Below are 15625 nucleotides of genomic sequence, written 5' to 3' on the forward strand. Positions count from 1 at the left end.
ACTATAACACTTTTGTTGTTAAGTTTCGAAACAGCTCACTGTATAACCCCAGGTTGGTCTCAAGCTCCCAGTAATGACTCCCTGGCCCAGTGGGAGCCACCATGGCTGAGCGTGCAATACTTTTTGAGTGTTCATTCATGTGAATGACAAAGATTGAGCTACATAAGCCAGGAACTAGAACCAGATACTTCCTGGATGCTGGGCACAGCTCCTGGGTTGGGCAAGCACGGCCATAGGCAGATCCTTGCCTGGTTTAGATACTGGGAAATTTGCTGAACTAATTACTCCACTCAGATCCATTTCCCCACACTTTGCTGGGCTCTTGGCCATCTTCAGGACTGGCTATGGGTCTCCATAAGCAACACATGCATTTGGAAGCTAGTCCTCTTTGTCTTTGACCACCCCAACCTGACCCCCTAAGTATCTGCCAATTTCACTCCTGACCCTGACCTGGAGCCTCTTCAGAGCACCTTTGGGGTTGATTTGTGGCTGCTGTGTGGGGTGGGGTGGGTGAGGGAGGTGTCTCACTTGTGCTAGGCATCTGCATGGGACAAGAAATGGATGAGCTTGCTAGCTAAGGATCTATATTAAAATCTGTAGCTGGTAACCAAGTATCTTCACATTGTTAAGTACCCACATTGTCTGTGAATCAATGCTTGCTCTGGCTTTTAGGAATCTGTATGGCAGGAGCCTGTGTCAGGCTAGCTATGATGACTGCATTTAAAAGCTGGCTTGAGAGTGCAAGACACTTCCCGGTGCTGGTGGGATTGTGCCAAGGCCCTGTGGCCCCTGGCTGTACTCCCGTGCCCCTCCCCCATCTTGTTATAAAGGTCACTGCACCCTCCAGCCACCAGTTAGCTCTTCCTGGCTCTGGTGCTTCTGAGTGTTGGCATGGCGCTGCGAGTGGTTCTTGTCATTTTGAGCTTCCTGCCACTGCTGGAGGCCCAAAGCCCAGAACATGCCAGCATCACAGACATCCCCATCACCAATGACACCCTAAGCTGGGTGAGTGCCTGTTCTGGGTCTGGCTCTGAGCACTGTAGATGGACACCTTTCCTTGGGACCCTTCCTTCCCTGTCTGTTTCATCTCCAGGCCCGCTGCTGCCCTTGCCTCTCCTGTGTGAAATTCTAACCAGCCTGGGACTCTGGTGGCATCCACCGGCCTCCAGACTCAATCATCCCTCTGAGGTCTCTCAGAAGGGGACAGAGCAGTGGACAGATGATTTCTGAGTTACCTATATGATCCCCACCTTGGGGTTCAGTATCCCCATGTGTGACTCAGAAGCCATCTCTCATCTGCTACTCATCACCGCTGACTGCCAAAGCCTGCTCACCTGTCTGCCTTTGTCTTCCCAGCTCTCTGGCAAATGGTTTTACCTCGGCTCGGCTTTCCGCAACCTCGAGTTCAAACAGGCACTTCAAGAGATACAGGCAGAATATTTTTACTTTACTCCCAACTTGACAGATGACACTATACTGCTCCAAGAGTACCAGACCACGTGAGTCTTTGCAGCCACCACCCCAGCCCAGCCCTGGCCTCCATTCCTCGATACCTGGAGACCTGAGCAAACTCTGCCTCTGCCTACCTTCTGGAATAAGGCCAGCTAACTATCTTCTCTATCTGCCTCTTGCGAGTCACATCTCCTGATATCCTCTCATTTTGCTGTTTGCCTGTAGGAAGGACCGGTGTGTCTATTTTAACTCCAGCAAGCTGGGAGTCCAGAGAGAGAATGGGACCATCTCCAAACATGGTAAGGGCCAGCACTCATGTGGAAGGGTATGTCTGTGGAGGAGGTTAGGCCATCTTAGAGGAGAAGATGGGCCAAGGCCCTGGACCCTGTGGTCACAGAGAGTACTATGTGACCAACAAAAGCTGAGACCTCTTGCCCTGTGCTGGGCCCTGTTGGATATGCTGTAAGTGAACTGGGCACTTTCTGGGAGAGTATTACAAGGATCAGAGGAGGACACAGCACAGGGCAGTTAAGTCATTCTCTGTAATCAGAAGCAGGATTCACACCAGAATCTAGCTCCAGACCTCTCTTTTAACCATTCTTTCCAATCCTCTGTGAGCTCAAAGTGGGAACCCATGACCCTAAGTCACCGGGGACAACATGGGAAGGCCACACAAACGCTGATGGACCTGATTAGATTCTGCTTAGCCGCCCCAAGGCCTTTAATCCTTGTACCCACTCATCTGTGAAATGGGGACGGAGAGCTACCATCTTTCCAAGGCCCCTGGCCATCCCTCATCTGTGTAGAAAACAGAGGGCTGGCACCCAGCAGAGGGTGAGAACATGGCAGCTCTAGGGAGTCTCAGGCATCTGCCCATAGCTATTTGCTTGTTCACCTTGGGAATGGGAACCTTGGCACCATTCCAGTGACTCTCACAGCCCTTCTTCCTGCAGATGGACCAGAAGAATACTTTGCCCACCTGAAAGTGTTCACCAAACATAGGGGCTTCATCCTTACCTTTGCCCCAGAGGATGAGACGAACCGGGGACTGTCCTTCTACGGTAGGCCCCTCACAGCCCCGATGTTCAGCTCCAAGGTCCTTTCCCTTGGTCCCCCATCCACATCCCTGCCTGGCCTCCCATTTGCTGAACCCTTCCTCAGCCTCCACCCCACCCCTTCTCTCTTGCAGCTAACAAGACAGATATTGCACCTGAGCTCCTTAGAGAATTCCAGAAAGCTGTCAAAAGTCTGGGCATGAATGAGTCAGAAATCATATATACTGACTGGAAAAAGGTAAAAAGGCTGGATGATGCCACCTTGGGACGGTCCCGTTTTGAGTGACCCTAGAGCCTCAGAGAGGGTAAGCTGACCCTGCAAGCAATCCTGCAAGGCAGGTGTCTTGCTGTTAAGGACCACTATTGCCTGCTGTGATACATCCCAGCTGAGATACATAGAGACCATAGATAGGCAATGAGGTTATGGGTGACAGGGGTTAAGTAGAAGATCCTGGAAAAAGACTGGGGAGAATAAGGGGCAGGACCAGAAAGGGCAACTGGGGGGGCAGCTGGTGCTAGGGGGCAGGCTTTTCCCTGGCCTTCATTTTCACTACAAGTTGAGGTTGAAGTCTTCTGTACTACGCCGACTCCGACAAGCCAGTGACTTTGGTTCTAGGAAGGGATGACCCACAGAGTCATCTTGATGCTCTCTCTAAACCTGTGCTGAGTGGAAGGTTTCCTCAGCTTTGGGTTTGTCCTAGCTGAGGTCACAGGATCAGGCAACGAGCTTACACTTAGATTGAGAGATACACAAGGCTTTTGTGACTGCACCTGCCTGGCTTCCCAGGGGGCAGGTGCCTGCAAACAGCCCCTGCTTTCTCCACCTCACAACCACAGGACCGAAGAAAAGTCACCCAGCCTCAGTGGCTTCATCTCACAACAGGGAGCTCAACCTGCACCTATGGTCAGGAATATTCAGAAAATGCCTGATCTTTGGGGGACTCCATGCTCCCATTCAATGGCGTGACTAAGTTGAGGCTCAAGAGAGGAATAGACATTCCAGAGATCTTGGTTACAGCTGGTTGACAAAAACCCTGCCTTTTTTTGGTCAACCATTGTGATTTTCCCCCTTTTAAAAAAATGTATTTATAGCCAAGTGGTGGTGGTGCATGCCTTTAATCCCAGCACTCAGGAGGCAGAAGCAGTAATCCCAGCACTCAGGAGGCAGAAGCAGGTGGATCTCTGTGAGTTCCAGGTCAGCCTGATCTACAGAGTGAGTTCCAGGACAGCCAAGGCTACACTGAGAAACCCTGTCATGAAAAACCAAAGGGGGGGGGGAGAAATGTATTTATTGCTAGTGTGTGTGTGTGTGTACATGTGCGTGCACTCATGGTGCAAGCATGCCATGACGTGTGTAATGGATGTCAGAGGACAACTCCACTCTGTGGAGCATGTCCTTTTCAGCCACCCTCACATGGGCTTTAGGGATGGAATTCAAGTTGTCCACCAGGCTTACCTATATTGCCATGTTTCTTTTCTTTCACATCTCACCCACCATATGCAGTCCAGGATGCCTTTGAACCCTCAGCACCCCCCAGGTGTATGCCACCACAGCTGGCTCTGTCACTTTGCTCTTTTCACTGCTATCCTCTAGGATATGTGCAGCCAGCAGCAGAAGCAGCCTGAGCCAGAGAAGAAGCCAGAGGAGTGACCCTTGGAAGGCATGGGCTCAGCTCTCTGTACTCTGTGGGCTGTCCTCATGCCCACCATACCCACCCTGTGCACCTCGGTTCTTTCTCCACACCAATAAAGGTTTGGAAATTCAGTCAATAACTATTTCTTTGCTTTCACTCGCTCATTCATTCATGGAGAGGCCTGACACGAGTGGAGTCTTAGCTAAGCCTAACAAGCCCCCACCCAGGGAAATCTGAGGAATCCTGGAAGGGGCATCTGTTTCAGGCTACAAAGAGCTGTGAAGAAACCTGATGCTCCAAACCCAAGAGGGCACATTTGAAGAAGCCTAGGTGGGAGACCCAAGCACCAGTGAGTTGGGCTGGGAAACTGTGCAGTGACGATCACAAGGGTCTTAACTTCAGTGCCATCCTAATTGCTGGGGAGAGCTGAGTTGGGATACAGCAGGGCCCATGTGGATGCTGCTATGGGCATGGTATAAAAGGCCAGGGCAAGACCACAGTATGGCAGACTTAGGTGTAGGCCAGAGGGGCTGGATGTCCCCAGGAAGAATCCTCAGGGTACCCACGTGTGAGCCAGAAGACAATGACACTGAGACGAGACTGGTTGGCAACTGACAACCTAGAGGCCAGCTGACTACTATTTCACAATTATGACTGGGGTTTTGGGGGCACAGCCTGCTTGGTGACAAATGCAGGGTGTAAGACAATCTTCACACAATAATGGATTTGCAATCACCTAGATGTACTCTGTGTGTGTCTGTGAGGACATTTCCGGAGAGGACCACCCAGCCTGAATGTGGGGAGCACCATTCCTTGGGGAGGGCTTCTCACTTAAGACAAAGGAGAAAATGAGTTGAGCACCTCTGCTGAGGTCACTCATCTGTTCCGACTGGATGCAGTGTGGCCAGCTTCTGCAGCCTCCTGACAGGATGGGCTGTGTCCCTCTCCACCATGAGCCTCCCACCCTTCACTTGCTTTTGCCATTTCGCCAAAGAACTGGGAAAAGCAGCTGATGCAGACAGCTCTACAGAGCCTCACTCTGCCTGACAATACCCTGGGCAGGGGAGAATGGGGACTGCAAAACTGCCACGTGCATGCCCAGTGTCAAGCTAGGCACAGGCAGACAGTGCTGTTCACTCTGGAAGGAGAATCCAGCCTGCTTTGGAAGCCACTCTCCTGCTGGGTGTCTCCCACCACCAGAGCCTTGCTCTGCTGGCCTCTCTAGGACAATGACAGGAGGAAGGAAATCTCAGAGACAGAGATCAGTAGAAGGGCAGGCAGACTCTGGAATCATACAGCAGGTACCCTGAGGGAGGCCTTAGCTGGCCATCCACTCCCCTGTCCGCACCCTCGTCTTTAAAAACCACAGACTTCCGATACACACCACAGACACAAGTAGCTTTGGGAATTTCTTTTCCCTTAAGAACATTATTCATTTTCCTTCATCAGCTTTTTATAACGAAAATAGATTTTTAAATGCCTCAAATATATAAACAATCTGTGGTAAACACACATTTCAGAAATGCTGAGATCACTCTGCTATGGGATGGGGGAAGAGGTGTTAGCCAGTTTCTCAGTCTCAGCCAGGGCCTGGCAGGTAGCTTGGTCCCCTAATGGATGCTAACCAAATGCAAAGAAATAGAGGGAAGGTCTGGGGCTGGCAGGTGTTTCCTGGCCCTACATGGGCTGCCTGCACTCTGTGGGTGCATGGGGAAAACTTCTGTAATCACAGAAGGTCTGGGCATGTGTCACCTGACGCCTCCATCCTGAGACATTCTATGGGTCCCCAAGCACTCTGCTTGTCCACAGGCTACTAGGAACACAATCCCTATCCGGGTTCTTCCTGCCTCAGCGTGGCTATTACAGGCAGGCGACAGGAATGCTGCGGCAACCTTGGGCTTTCCTTGTCCTCAATGGCCTTGTAAGAAGGATCCAAGCTCAAGTTAGCTCCCCAGTGTAAAGACATTCTGTCCAGTAAGATCCATATTATCAGCTGCAGGTAGACACAGGCAAGAGCAGACAGCAAGCAAAGTCTCAGAGGCTCTGCCTGGACAGAGGTAGCCATGGTCACTACACCTGCTAGACAGAGCTGGTCCCCTGGATGTTCATCCACTACTGACCAGACCAATGTCTCTCCATTTTAAACATGCTACATGGAGGCACTCCTGGGGAGAGGGCATGGCATCTTCCAGCCATCAATGGCTCTGGGACACTGGTGACTGGGGAACAACAGAGGCTGCCTGCCTCAGAGTCTCCAGGGAGTCAGAAGAGGCAAGAGCCTCGCAGGCTACGGGCATGGCGCAGGTCCGCGGACAGGGAACGGCTCAGCTGGCGGGTGGTGGAACGCACATTCTCAGCGGCCTGGGCAGCCTCATTGAGTGCCACCTGCAGCTCTTCCAGGTCACCCAGACCGAGATGGACAGAGTGCCGGGTTCCCCGAGATCCCTGGGCAGGCTCTGAGGAGGCTGTCCGGGCTGAGGTAGGTGCTGGGGTTGCATAGTACCTGGGGAGAGAAGGACGAGTATGAGAAAGCAGGGGCCAGGCAAAGCCACAGGCTATGGGTGTGAGCCCTAGCTGCGCTTCTTCTCTACTCTCTGGTCCCCCTCTGTACAGGGCCCATGTGGAGAGATGAAGTTGGGATGGGATGAAGGGGAGTGTTTGTGAGAGTCTTCCCAGGAGCAGGCGCAAGGCACAATTAGTTCACACCACCCTCTCACTTAGCAGTCACTTATGGAACACCTGCCCGTGCTGCCTGTGTGCGCACTCTGGGCTGCTGTGGAATTCTACCAGTATCTGGAACATTCTCTGATCAGCAAGTGGCAGGAACTGATGGAAAGCGCTAAGCTCAATGACTGGGCTTCCTGGAGGTGGCAGAGCAGCTCACACTTCTCTTTAGGGAGAACCTGAGCTCTCGATGGCTCCTATGCTCCTATGAGTGGAGCTCATTCATATGAGGACCAACTTGGCCTGAGAGTTCCAAGCTTTCCAGGCAGAAGGACTTGGACTATAGTCTTCGCTACAGGGTTGCATATGGCCAGCAGGTGGCAGCACAGCACCACTGCAATTTCTAGTTCAACCATGGAGCATGCTCAGTCCTGCTGTCTGGCCCAGGAGGAACCTGAGGTGTAGTTTGCTCTAACTGTACCTAAAGCACTAAAACTACTGGCTACCCTTGATGATGTCCTGGCCTCCCGTACATTCCTTCATATGACTGACCATCTTCATCGTCTCAGAAGAAGAAACAAACAGGCCAGAGAGCCACAGTGATCTGCCCAAAGTCATTCTCCAACTGCTGGCCAATAAAACCTCCCTTTGTTGTGGCCACCACAACCCTGTCAGCTTCCATAGAGACAGACAGACAGACAGACAGACAGACAGACAGACAGACAGACAGACAGACAGACACACACACACACACATTCATACACACACTTACATACACACACATTCATACACACACACACACACACACACACACACACACACACTCTACCCACAGAGCCAGACTGTCTATTGGTAACATTGCATCTCAACTGACTCACTTTACAGTGCAGGAAACTGAAGCTGAGAAATAGTTGGTGACAGTTAGGATTAGAAGAGGGTCTGGGGACATAGCCAAGTCATGACATTTCTCAGAATCACCGAAAAGTTTCCACAAACATCCGAGTGTGGTCTTGACACATATCTGTCTCATTCAATCCTCACACAGCTAGTACCTGGCAGAGCCACTCCCCCACAGGACAGACAGAGAAACTGAGGATTACGGAAGCAGTCCTCTGCCTCAGCCACAGTGGTGATGGGAGAAGGTATTCCTGTGCAGTCATGTCTGACACTGGAATGTCACCAGGCCACCATGGTAGGTGGTGTTCAATCTGAAACCCATCTAGTTGGTGACCCTTGCATGACACAGCCATGGAGACAGGGCAATATGGGGCAGCTGACAACCAAGGGGTGTCCCCAATTAAATGTAGGGGATCCTGGTGGTAACCTGGGATAGAAAATGGCTTCAGACATAAACCAAGGATGCTAGAGGAAAACTACAGGCTTTGATTAATACCAAAGCATTGTAGTTGCTTCTCTAACAGGAACATGTACAGAGTGTGTATGAACAGAGACATCAGGACAGGGTGTGGGGGAGGCATAGTGTGAAGGAGAACTGTGTACTGTCCACACAATTCTCCTAAATCCAAAACCATTCCACCAATGAAAGTCAATTAAAAAGAAGAGAAAACCCATTCATACTACTGTTTAGTCTGTTTGTTTAAATAAAGTCCTTATCACAGGGTTACTCACTAGGAGAGGGTGGTGGCTAAGATTCCAGGTCCCCAGGGAGTGTAACTCCCAGAGACAGGGCCCTCTTGGCCGTCGTCTACTTTTATCATTGAGACGCCAGCACCCAGCAGTTTGTCCCCTGAGGGTTTGAGTGACTACAAGAATATCAGGCTTGTGCTCCATGTCCACATGGGTAAATTATAGGAAGGCACTATCTGTGGCTCACAGCCCTCTGACATGATGTAAGCATGCTGGCTTTTGCAGGTACTTAGGCAGGCTGGGGCAGTTGGAAGGGAAGACTCACACAGTGGGTGGTGGGTAAGGCATGATGGGAGCTGAGGAGATGTAGGCCAAGGCTGGTGGAGCTGGGATTGCAGGTGCAGCAGCCAGGTACCAGAGTCCAGGGGGTGGTTGCACTGGCGAACCCATCTGCCTGCTCTTTCTCTTGGGGCTGGGGGTGGAAGGTGCAGTTTTCCTTGAGGTTTTCTTCTCTGTAAGGGAAGGAAGGACACACAGGCATCATGTGAGGATATGGACAGATGCAGCTGACTCTACAGCATTCCCAAGGTCTGGCTAAGCCCATGACTGAAGGAGGAGGTTGAGGGCTCATTCCTACCAGAGGGGCCTGAGCTGGGGCCATCCGTTTTTGAAGTGGACCTTATTATACCACACAGGGGACAGTGGAGGGCATCAGCAGTGGACGGGCCTGGTGGCTCTCTAGCGACAGCACTGCCTGGAAGGGACGAAAGAGAGAGAGGTCTGGGAAGGATGACCTGCAGAGGCTGTGACAGCAGTCAGGACGGTAGAAGCGGGCACTGACCACATGATAGCTGCCAAAGACCTTCATCATCACTCCACAACGCCCAGCTGCGCACTGTGCTAGCTACTCTGCCCATCTCCCCTCTACAGTCGGGGAAACTGAGGCGTCACAAGGCAGTATTTTGCCAAAGGAAGTGGCCTTCTGATCTCAGGCCCAGGCCCTCTGGATGACAAACCCACTCTGCCTTTGAGACAGTCTCGGCCCTCCCATGGGAGTCCAGAACAGTCACTGGGAAAGCCGATCAGTGGGGGGTGAAGGGAATAGTCCACAGCAGGGATGGCGGTGTTCATATGATGCAAATCCCCAGTGTTGCCCCTGGCTGAGCATCAGACTTCTCCACTTGCTCTCCAGGCCAGGCTTGGCCAGCACACGGGCTGGGAACCTCCCAAGCCCAGTCTAGTCACATAACCCAGGTCTGTGTCTTGCCCTGGCCATTCTGTTTTGCTGCTGGTTCCTTAGGGACAATATTAGTAGGTGTTGAATGAGAGAGAATGAGTGAATGGGCGAATGAATGGATGGAAAGGTCTGTCAGGATAGCTATTTGTGATGGTGAAGGGCCAGTGCTCTGGAGTCATAAAGACCTGAGTTCAAATACTGGCTCTATCACTTGCAAGCTGTGTGCCCTTGAGCAAGTTACTTAATATCTCTGAATCTTTACTCTCATAAAAAGTCCATGGTCAGCCCTAATAAAAATTCCCAGTGGTAAGAGGCTAAGCCTCAACTTCCCAGAATGCTGTCTCTTACCTGCATCCTGGGTCCTAATGGGCTGGCAGTGGGGACAGGAGATTGTGCCACTGTCCTTCAGGACAGCCTTGGGGGGCAGAATGTGGTACTCTTGGCCTGGGGAAGAATCCAGAATGAACAGTGTCAACGACTGTGTGGACTTGGAACTGGTTTAATCTCGCCTCTCCTCTCCCAGTAGTTTTATTAGCTGTCCTCTGCCTATCTCCTGTGCACAGTCAAGCATGCACTGTAGATGCACCCATTGTACACGTGTGTGTGTGTGTGTGTGTGTGTGTGTGTGTGTGTGTGTGTGCATATGCACAGAACACAGGTGCCTGTTTACCACTGCCCTCTCCGGGCTCCTTGCTGCATCTCTGCTTCTAGAAGTCGCTGCCAGTTCTTGCCCCTTGGGAGTGATTAGCACACACAGCAGAGGCAGTGCGTGGAAACTGGGGTGGCAGAAATGTCATGACCTGTGTCAAGAGTTAGGGGTCAGTGTTGTCCCTTCCTTGCCTCAGGCTCAGTGGAGGGGTCAGCGATGTCTCTTCCTGGCTCTAAATGGATGGAAAGGGGGACACCACAGAACCAATTTCTGGCATTTTGGCAAGGACAGAACAGGACTGTATTGGACAGCCATCAGAAAGACTTTGATACCACTAGAAAACTGTCTGGTCCCAGAATGGCCTAAAATTCCTGCTATCGCACTGGACAGAAGCAAATGTGCTCTGAGTTCCTGGCAGTTTCGGCTACTTAATAAAACCCAAGGGCTGAGGCAGGGGAGATGACTTGGCAGACAAAGTGCCCACAACACAAATGTGAAGACCAGTGTCCGGACCCTCAGACTCTCATAAGAGCAGGGAGGACAATGGCCCACTTCTAAGTCCAGCGTTCCGGAGGCGGTGGGATAGGGGGATTCCCAGGGCAAGCTGGTCTTCTGGACTAGCTGAACTGGTGAGATTCGGGTTCAGTGAGAGATTGCCTCAGCAAATAAAGTGGACAGTGGTGAGGAAGACTGCAGACAGTGACCTCTGGTCTCTACGCGTATGAGGACACACACACATGCAGTCATGCACACATGTGCCCATACACACAAACATGTTTACAGGTGCACAACAAGAAGTTAAAAATAAACCGAAGGCTGAGGATGGGACCAGTGGCTTAGCACTTGTCAGGCGTGCACAAGGCTCACCTGTGTATTGGCCCCGGAAGGAGACTCTTTCCTTCTGCCTCATGCCACCTGCTGATCTTGTCCCCTCCTGTGCAGCCTGGGGATGCTCCTCAAAGGTCCTACTCTTCTCAGATGATAGCCGAGGAGAAAGCAATTCCGATTCTGAACCTGTGGTGGAAAGGGAGCCTCAGAAGGGGTGGGTGAGGAGCTCAAACTGCTTGAGGAGCGTAATGCTTGGGTTTTGGTCTTGGGTCTTCCCAGGGGACCCAAGGGTCCACACCTCCAGAATCTCGCCTGGAGCCTTGTGGCTATCACGCACCTGTGCAGCAACCCCAGGAGGTAGGTTCTCTTATTGCTATACGGCTTGCTGTCACTTTATATGCTCAGAGCAGGTGACAAAATGGCCAGGTACAGGAACTGGGTTTGAACCCCAGTTTAAAGTCCACAGCTGTCCTCTGTCAGTGAGGTTCCTGTACTCTAGGCTTCAGTGTCCTCAGGGGATCATACATCCACTGGCAGTGGAGGCTGGTGACCCTCAGGCCCCTCCCTCATGGTAGTGGCATAGTATAGGGTGCTAGGACTAACGATGTACTTTGTCCCAGAGCACAGCAACAGCTCCAAACACCCAGACAGATGACCGCCTCCTGGCTCTTCTAGGTTCCCTGACCACAGAGCCAGTGCATGACTGGGGCCCCCAGAAACCAGTCCCAGTCTCTGGTCACTTACTTAGGAATAGTCTGGGTACATCCCGAGGCATGGAGGAGGACCTGGCTCGCCGTCTTCCTGTTGGCACATCTGGCTCTGTACCATTAGGCTCCCCAGATAATCTCTCTGTGGATTTACTAGCAACATGGAAGAGAGAGGTGACATCACTCGATGAGGTTTGGGAAGCAGCCTCCACAGATGACCGTGGCATATGTGCACCCCTGTCATAAACTAAGTAAATGTAGGGGGGAAAGCTTAAGAATGGGCCAGTGGCCATGTTGAGGAGAGAGGGGGGAGCGTAGTGTCTGAGTCCACGTGCCCAGAGAGGGCCAGAGGCTGGCTAACTCTATAAGGGACAGAGGTAGGAGTTGGGGGCGATCTTCTACCTGCCATAGTGGGAGCTCCAGGGGGGTGAGGAACCCATCAGCTTGTCCTGGGTCCTTGTGGGGTGATGGAAAGCAGAAGCTACACCAGTTGTGCTGCCTGAGTGTGGCTGATGCAGGCTCTCCTCCAGCCGTAGGCGGAGCTGTGACACCTCTGCCTGTAGATCCCTGATGGCCTGGCTAGAATGGTGGGGCGACAGAGACAAGAACATCTGAGCACACAAGAGAGTTAGCGGGGCCCCGGTGCTGCCTGGATGGGGTGGCTTTTGTCTTTGCAGACACAAGATCAGCCCAATGTACAGCCCAATGGCTCTGGAATGTCCCTTGCCACACCTTGACACTTTTCTGAGTTCATGGTCCGCAGGCAAATCTGAATAACCAACCTGTGAGGATGACCCCCCCCCCAACATGCAGGGTCAGCTGCTCAAGACAGGGACTAGGTACAGAATAAAAGACACCGATGATGACTTGATAGCACACCCTTGCAATTCCAGCATTCAGGAATCTGAGGCAGGAGGATTACTATTGAGTTCAAGGACAGCCTGGGTTACATAGCAAGACACTGACATACAAACAAACATCCTCAGATTCTGCATCCTGCCCTGCCCAGGGATGCCCTGCCTTCCCTACCTTCTTCCTTTCAGAAGCTGTAACTGCCTAAGCAGGGCTCTCTGCTCCTCCTGCAGTTATTCCTACTGTCCACAGCTATTCCCAGTGGAATACACTCCATGTTTTTGCCTCCCCAGCTCTGATACACAGGCAAGAAGGATAAGCATCCCATCTTATAACCCCAGAGCCATCAGATGCTGGTGAACATTCCTGGACTCAGACTTCAGGAGGAAGACAGCAAAGGGTCCCAGAGTAAACAAAGGGGATTCCATGTGCTTCTGGTGCTGTGGAGTGAGCAGGCTGGAAGATGTCTGCAAGGCTGCCTTCTGGGTCCCCTACGTGACCTCTAGACACAGGCCCACCTCCTGTCCAAAGACATGGCATTACTCAAGGACATGACATTGCCTGTCTGGCCTGCTAGGCCTCTGGCTCGCTGAGCTCTCAGGCTCCTATGGTCTTGCCAGCACTGTGAGGACAAACCAACCAACGCCCGGACACAGACCCCATGCGTGGAGTACCGCTGGAGGTTAGGCTTGGTGTGGCCATCTTCCAGGCTGAGGTGGGCTCTGTAGACACACTGTGTGTAACACCCAAGCTGGGGATTCCCCTCAGGATCCCTGGAATCTCCTGTTGCCACCTGCAGATATGATCTGTATGGTGACTACACAGGAAGGCTTGTGGACCTCGCTCTGGCCATGTCCAATCAAGCTGTGTGTGCACCAAGCATGGGTCTCCTAGGTGATCCCCAGGGAAATGCTTGCTGGGGTTTCCAAAGCAAAACCCAGGGGCCACAGAGGCTGCAGAAGAGTAAGAGCACCTAGAAACTGGTTTAGCCTGGGACACAGAGCTTGGCTCCCTGGCCTGGGACCTGGAATGCATCCTTGGGTGACACCTGTCCTCCTTGGTTGTCACCTGCTCTGTCTGGGTCTGTCAGGCTCTTAGGCTTCCTGACTTAACACTTCAGTTGTCTGAGGTTCACCAGGGACTGTAGTTCATCTTTCTGCAGATCCACTCCTGACCCTGCCCAAGAGCCAGCAACCGGCCAAGCAGCCAGCACAGTCCTCCAGGTGCCCCTTCCCCATACACCTCCAAGCCTTATAGCCCACCAATCCCTGCTGAAGGCCAACACACTAGCACACCACCAATGCCTCTTCCTAAACATGCCCCTCCTCTCATGAGTCCAGAGTCACCTTTCCCCTGTTGAGGCATCCTTCTTGGCCTCCACGACTTGGACTCTGTGCCGACCCCAGTTGCAGCCAGGAAACTTCTAAAGCACAGTGACAGGCCACTTTGTCACTTAAAACTTCTCATTGTCCCCAGAACCAACATTCACATAGGTACCCAGCGTTTTCTGGTGCAATCTGTAAGCTAGTCACTGTGTAAATTTCCACCTGTAGTACTGAAGGCCCTCAGACTTTAGGCCACCAGACCAACCTGAGCTGTTTCAGTATTTATTGCTCTTGACACGCAGAGCATCTCCTTCTAGTCGTGGCCATCTGGTACTAGAAAGGAGACATCCACCTACTGGCCTGTGCATGCCCTGTTTCCTCCACCAGAGATGCTCTTTAGCTCTCAGCTTCCTCCATGGTAAAGGCTCAATCCTCCACCAGAGATGCTCTTTAGCTCTCAGCTTCCTCCATGGTAAAGGCTCAACCTCAGCTCTCTCACAATCTCTCAGACTCTAATGTCGAAGGCCTGCTGACTCTTGGGGAGCACCTGCTGCTTCTTGCACTATACGATAGTGAGGTTTCCAGAGCTGAGGAGTGTCCAGTCCCTTACTGTATCTCCAAGGCCTAGTACAAGTGAATGTGCCCCTCTCTCTCTGTCTCTTTCTCTACACACACACACACACACACACACACTTCTCCGAGGTCCAGGTAGACTGCAGGGATAGAGAAATAATTCAGTTCAGACCATGACACAGAACACCAGCTTCTGAGCAGGACTGTGCACAGGGCAACAAACATGGCTATAGTGACCAGGACACCTTGCCTGTGTGTTCCAAGAAGTAACAGAGGGTCTTCTATTTGATGAGGGAAGGCTCTCAGCAGAAAACTGCTGAGAGGTGACAGACTCTAGTTATCTAGCCCAGGTCTGTATTGAACCCATAGTCCTCCCAATTCCACCTATCGGGCATTGGAATTACTGGGTGTGGCTCCCATGCCTCACTCCATACTAGCCTGGAATGCAGATGCTACACTGTGGGGCTAGTGGTGGTGGGGATGGTCTCAGAGTCAGAAAGGTGCACCTGTCGATCATTTCCCATTGGTTGGACAAGAGTCCCTAAAGTCAATACCACTGAGGTCCCATAAAACAGCTTCCAGCTAGGAGGCAAAACCCTGGCATACCTGGCCCCAGCATAGGCACCTTGAATGCGTAAGCCAGGTAGGGGCACTGCCATGGCCTTCAGCCTCCTCTCCTTTCCATCCTACAGTGATGGGGGACTGTCCAGACTGTGTCTACTTACTCTCGCTCTGTCCTGGTGAGGAGGAGGTTGGCAGTGCTCTCTGTTGACTCATGGGGCACCGAGGCAGCTGTAGGGGCTGGGACAGAGGCTGGGCTGGTTGCTCCACTAGGAAGGAGCTGTTTGGAAATCTGCTTCTGTCTCTTGAACTCAGACCTGGGAATCCCTAGAGAGGCAGAGAGAGACTAACATGAGCAGCAGAGATGAGACTGGGAGCTTCAGCTGAAGGGTGAGGGGATGGGGGAAGAATTGGTGGGAGGATGTGTGTGTGGGTGTGTGTATGTGTGTGTGTGTGGTGTGTGTGTGCGCGCACATGAGAAAGAAACAGAGGCAGAGGGGG

The 15625-nt window shown here is 52.1% G+C and overlaps 2 protein-coding genes across 2 annotated transcripts in view; one reads left to right on the forward strand and one right to left on the reverse strand.

Annotated features, from left to right (window-relative positions):
* Nucleotides 1–824: 824 nt before the first annotated feature.
* Nucleotides 825–4205, forward strand: Orm1 (orosomucoid 1). Its single transcript, XM_051187862.1, has 6 exons — nt 825–1005; nt 1357–1499; nt 1678–1751; nt 2406–2513; nt 2642–2745; nt 4102–4205. Exons 1-6 carry the CDS (start codon nt 892–894, stop codon nt 4156–4158), a joined length of 600 nt encoding a protein of 199 aa, XP_051043819.1. The 5' UTR covers nt 825–891; the 3' UTR covers nt 4159–4205.
* A 1332-nt stretch (nt 4206–5537) lies between these two features.
* Akna (AT-hook transcription factor) overlaps nt 5538–15625 on the reverse strand; it is a 37428-nt gene continuing 27340 nt past the window's right edge. The window contains exons 15-22 of the mRNA XM_051187959.1: nt 15289–15451; nt 12216–12392; nt 11851–11966; nt 11146–11292; nt 9978–10073; nt 9030–9146; nt 8718–8904; nt 5538–6644 (exon numbers count right to left, since the gene is read on the reverse strand). Of these exons, the coding sequence (XP_051043916.1) occupies nt 6404–6644; nt 8718–8904; nt 9030–9146; nt 9978–10073; nt 11146–11292; nt 11851–11966; nt 12216–12392; nt 15289–15451 (1244 nt within the window). The 3' untranslated portion in view covers nt 5538–6403. The remainder of the gene's footprint in view (nt 6645–8717; nt 8905–9029; nt 9147–9977; nt 10074–11145; nt 11293–11850; nt 11967–12215; nt 12393–15288; nt 15452–15625) is intronic.

Source organism: Phodopus roborovskii, unplaced genomic scaffold, assembly GCF_943737965.1.
Source record: "Phodopus roborovskii unplaced genomic scaffold, PHOROB, whole genome shotgun sequence".
NCBI lineage: Eukaryota > Metazoa > Chordata > Mammalia > Rodentia > Cricetidae > Phodopus > Phodopus roborovskii.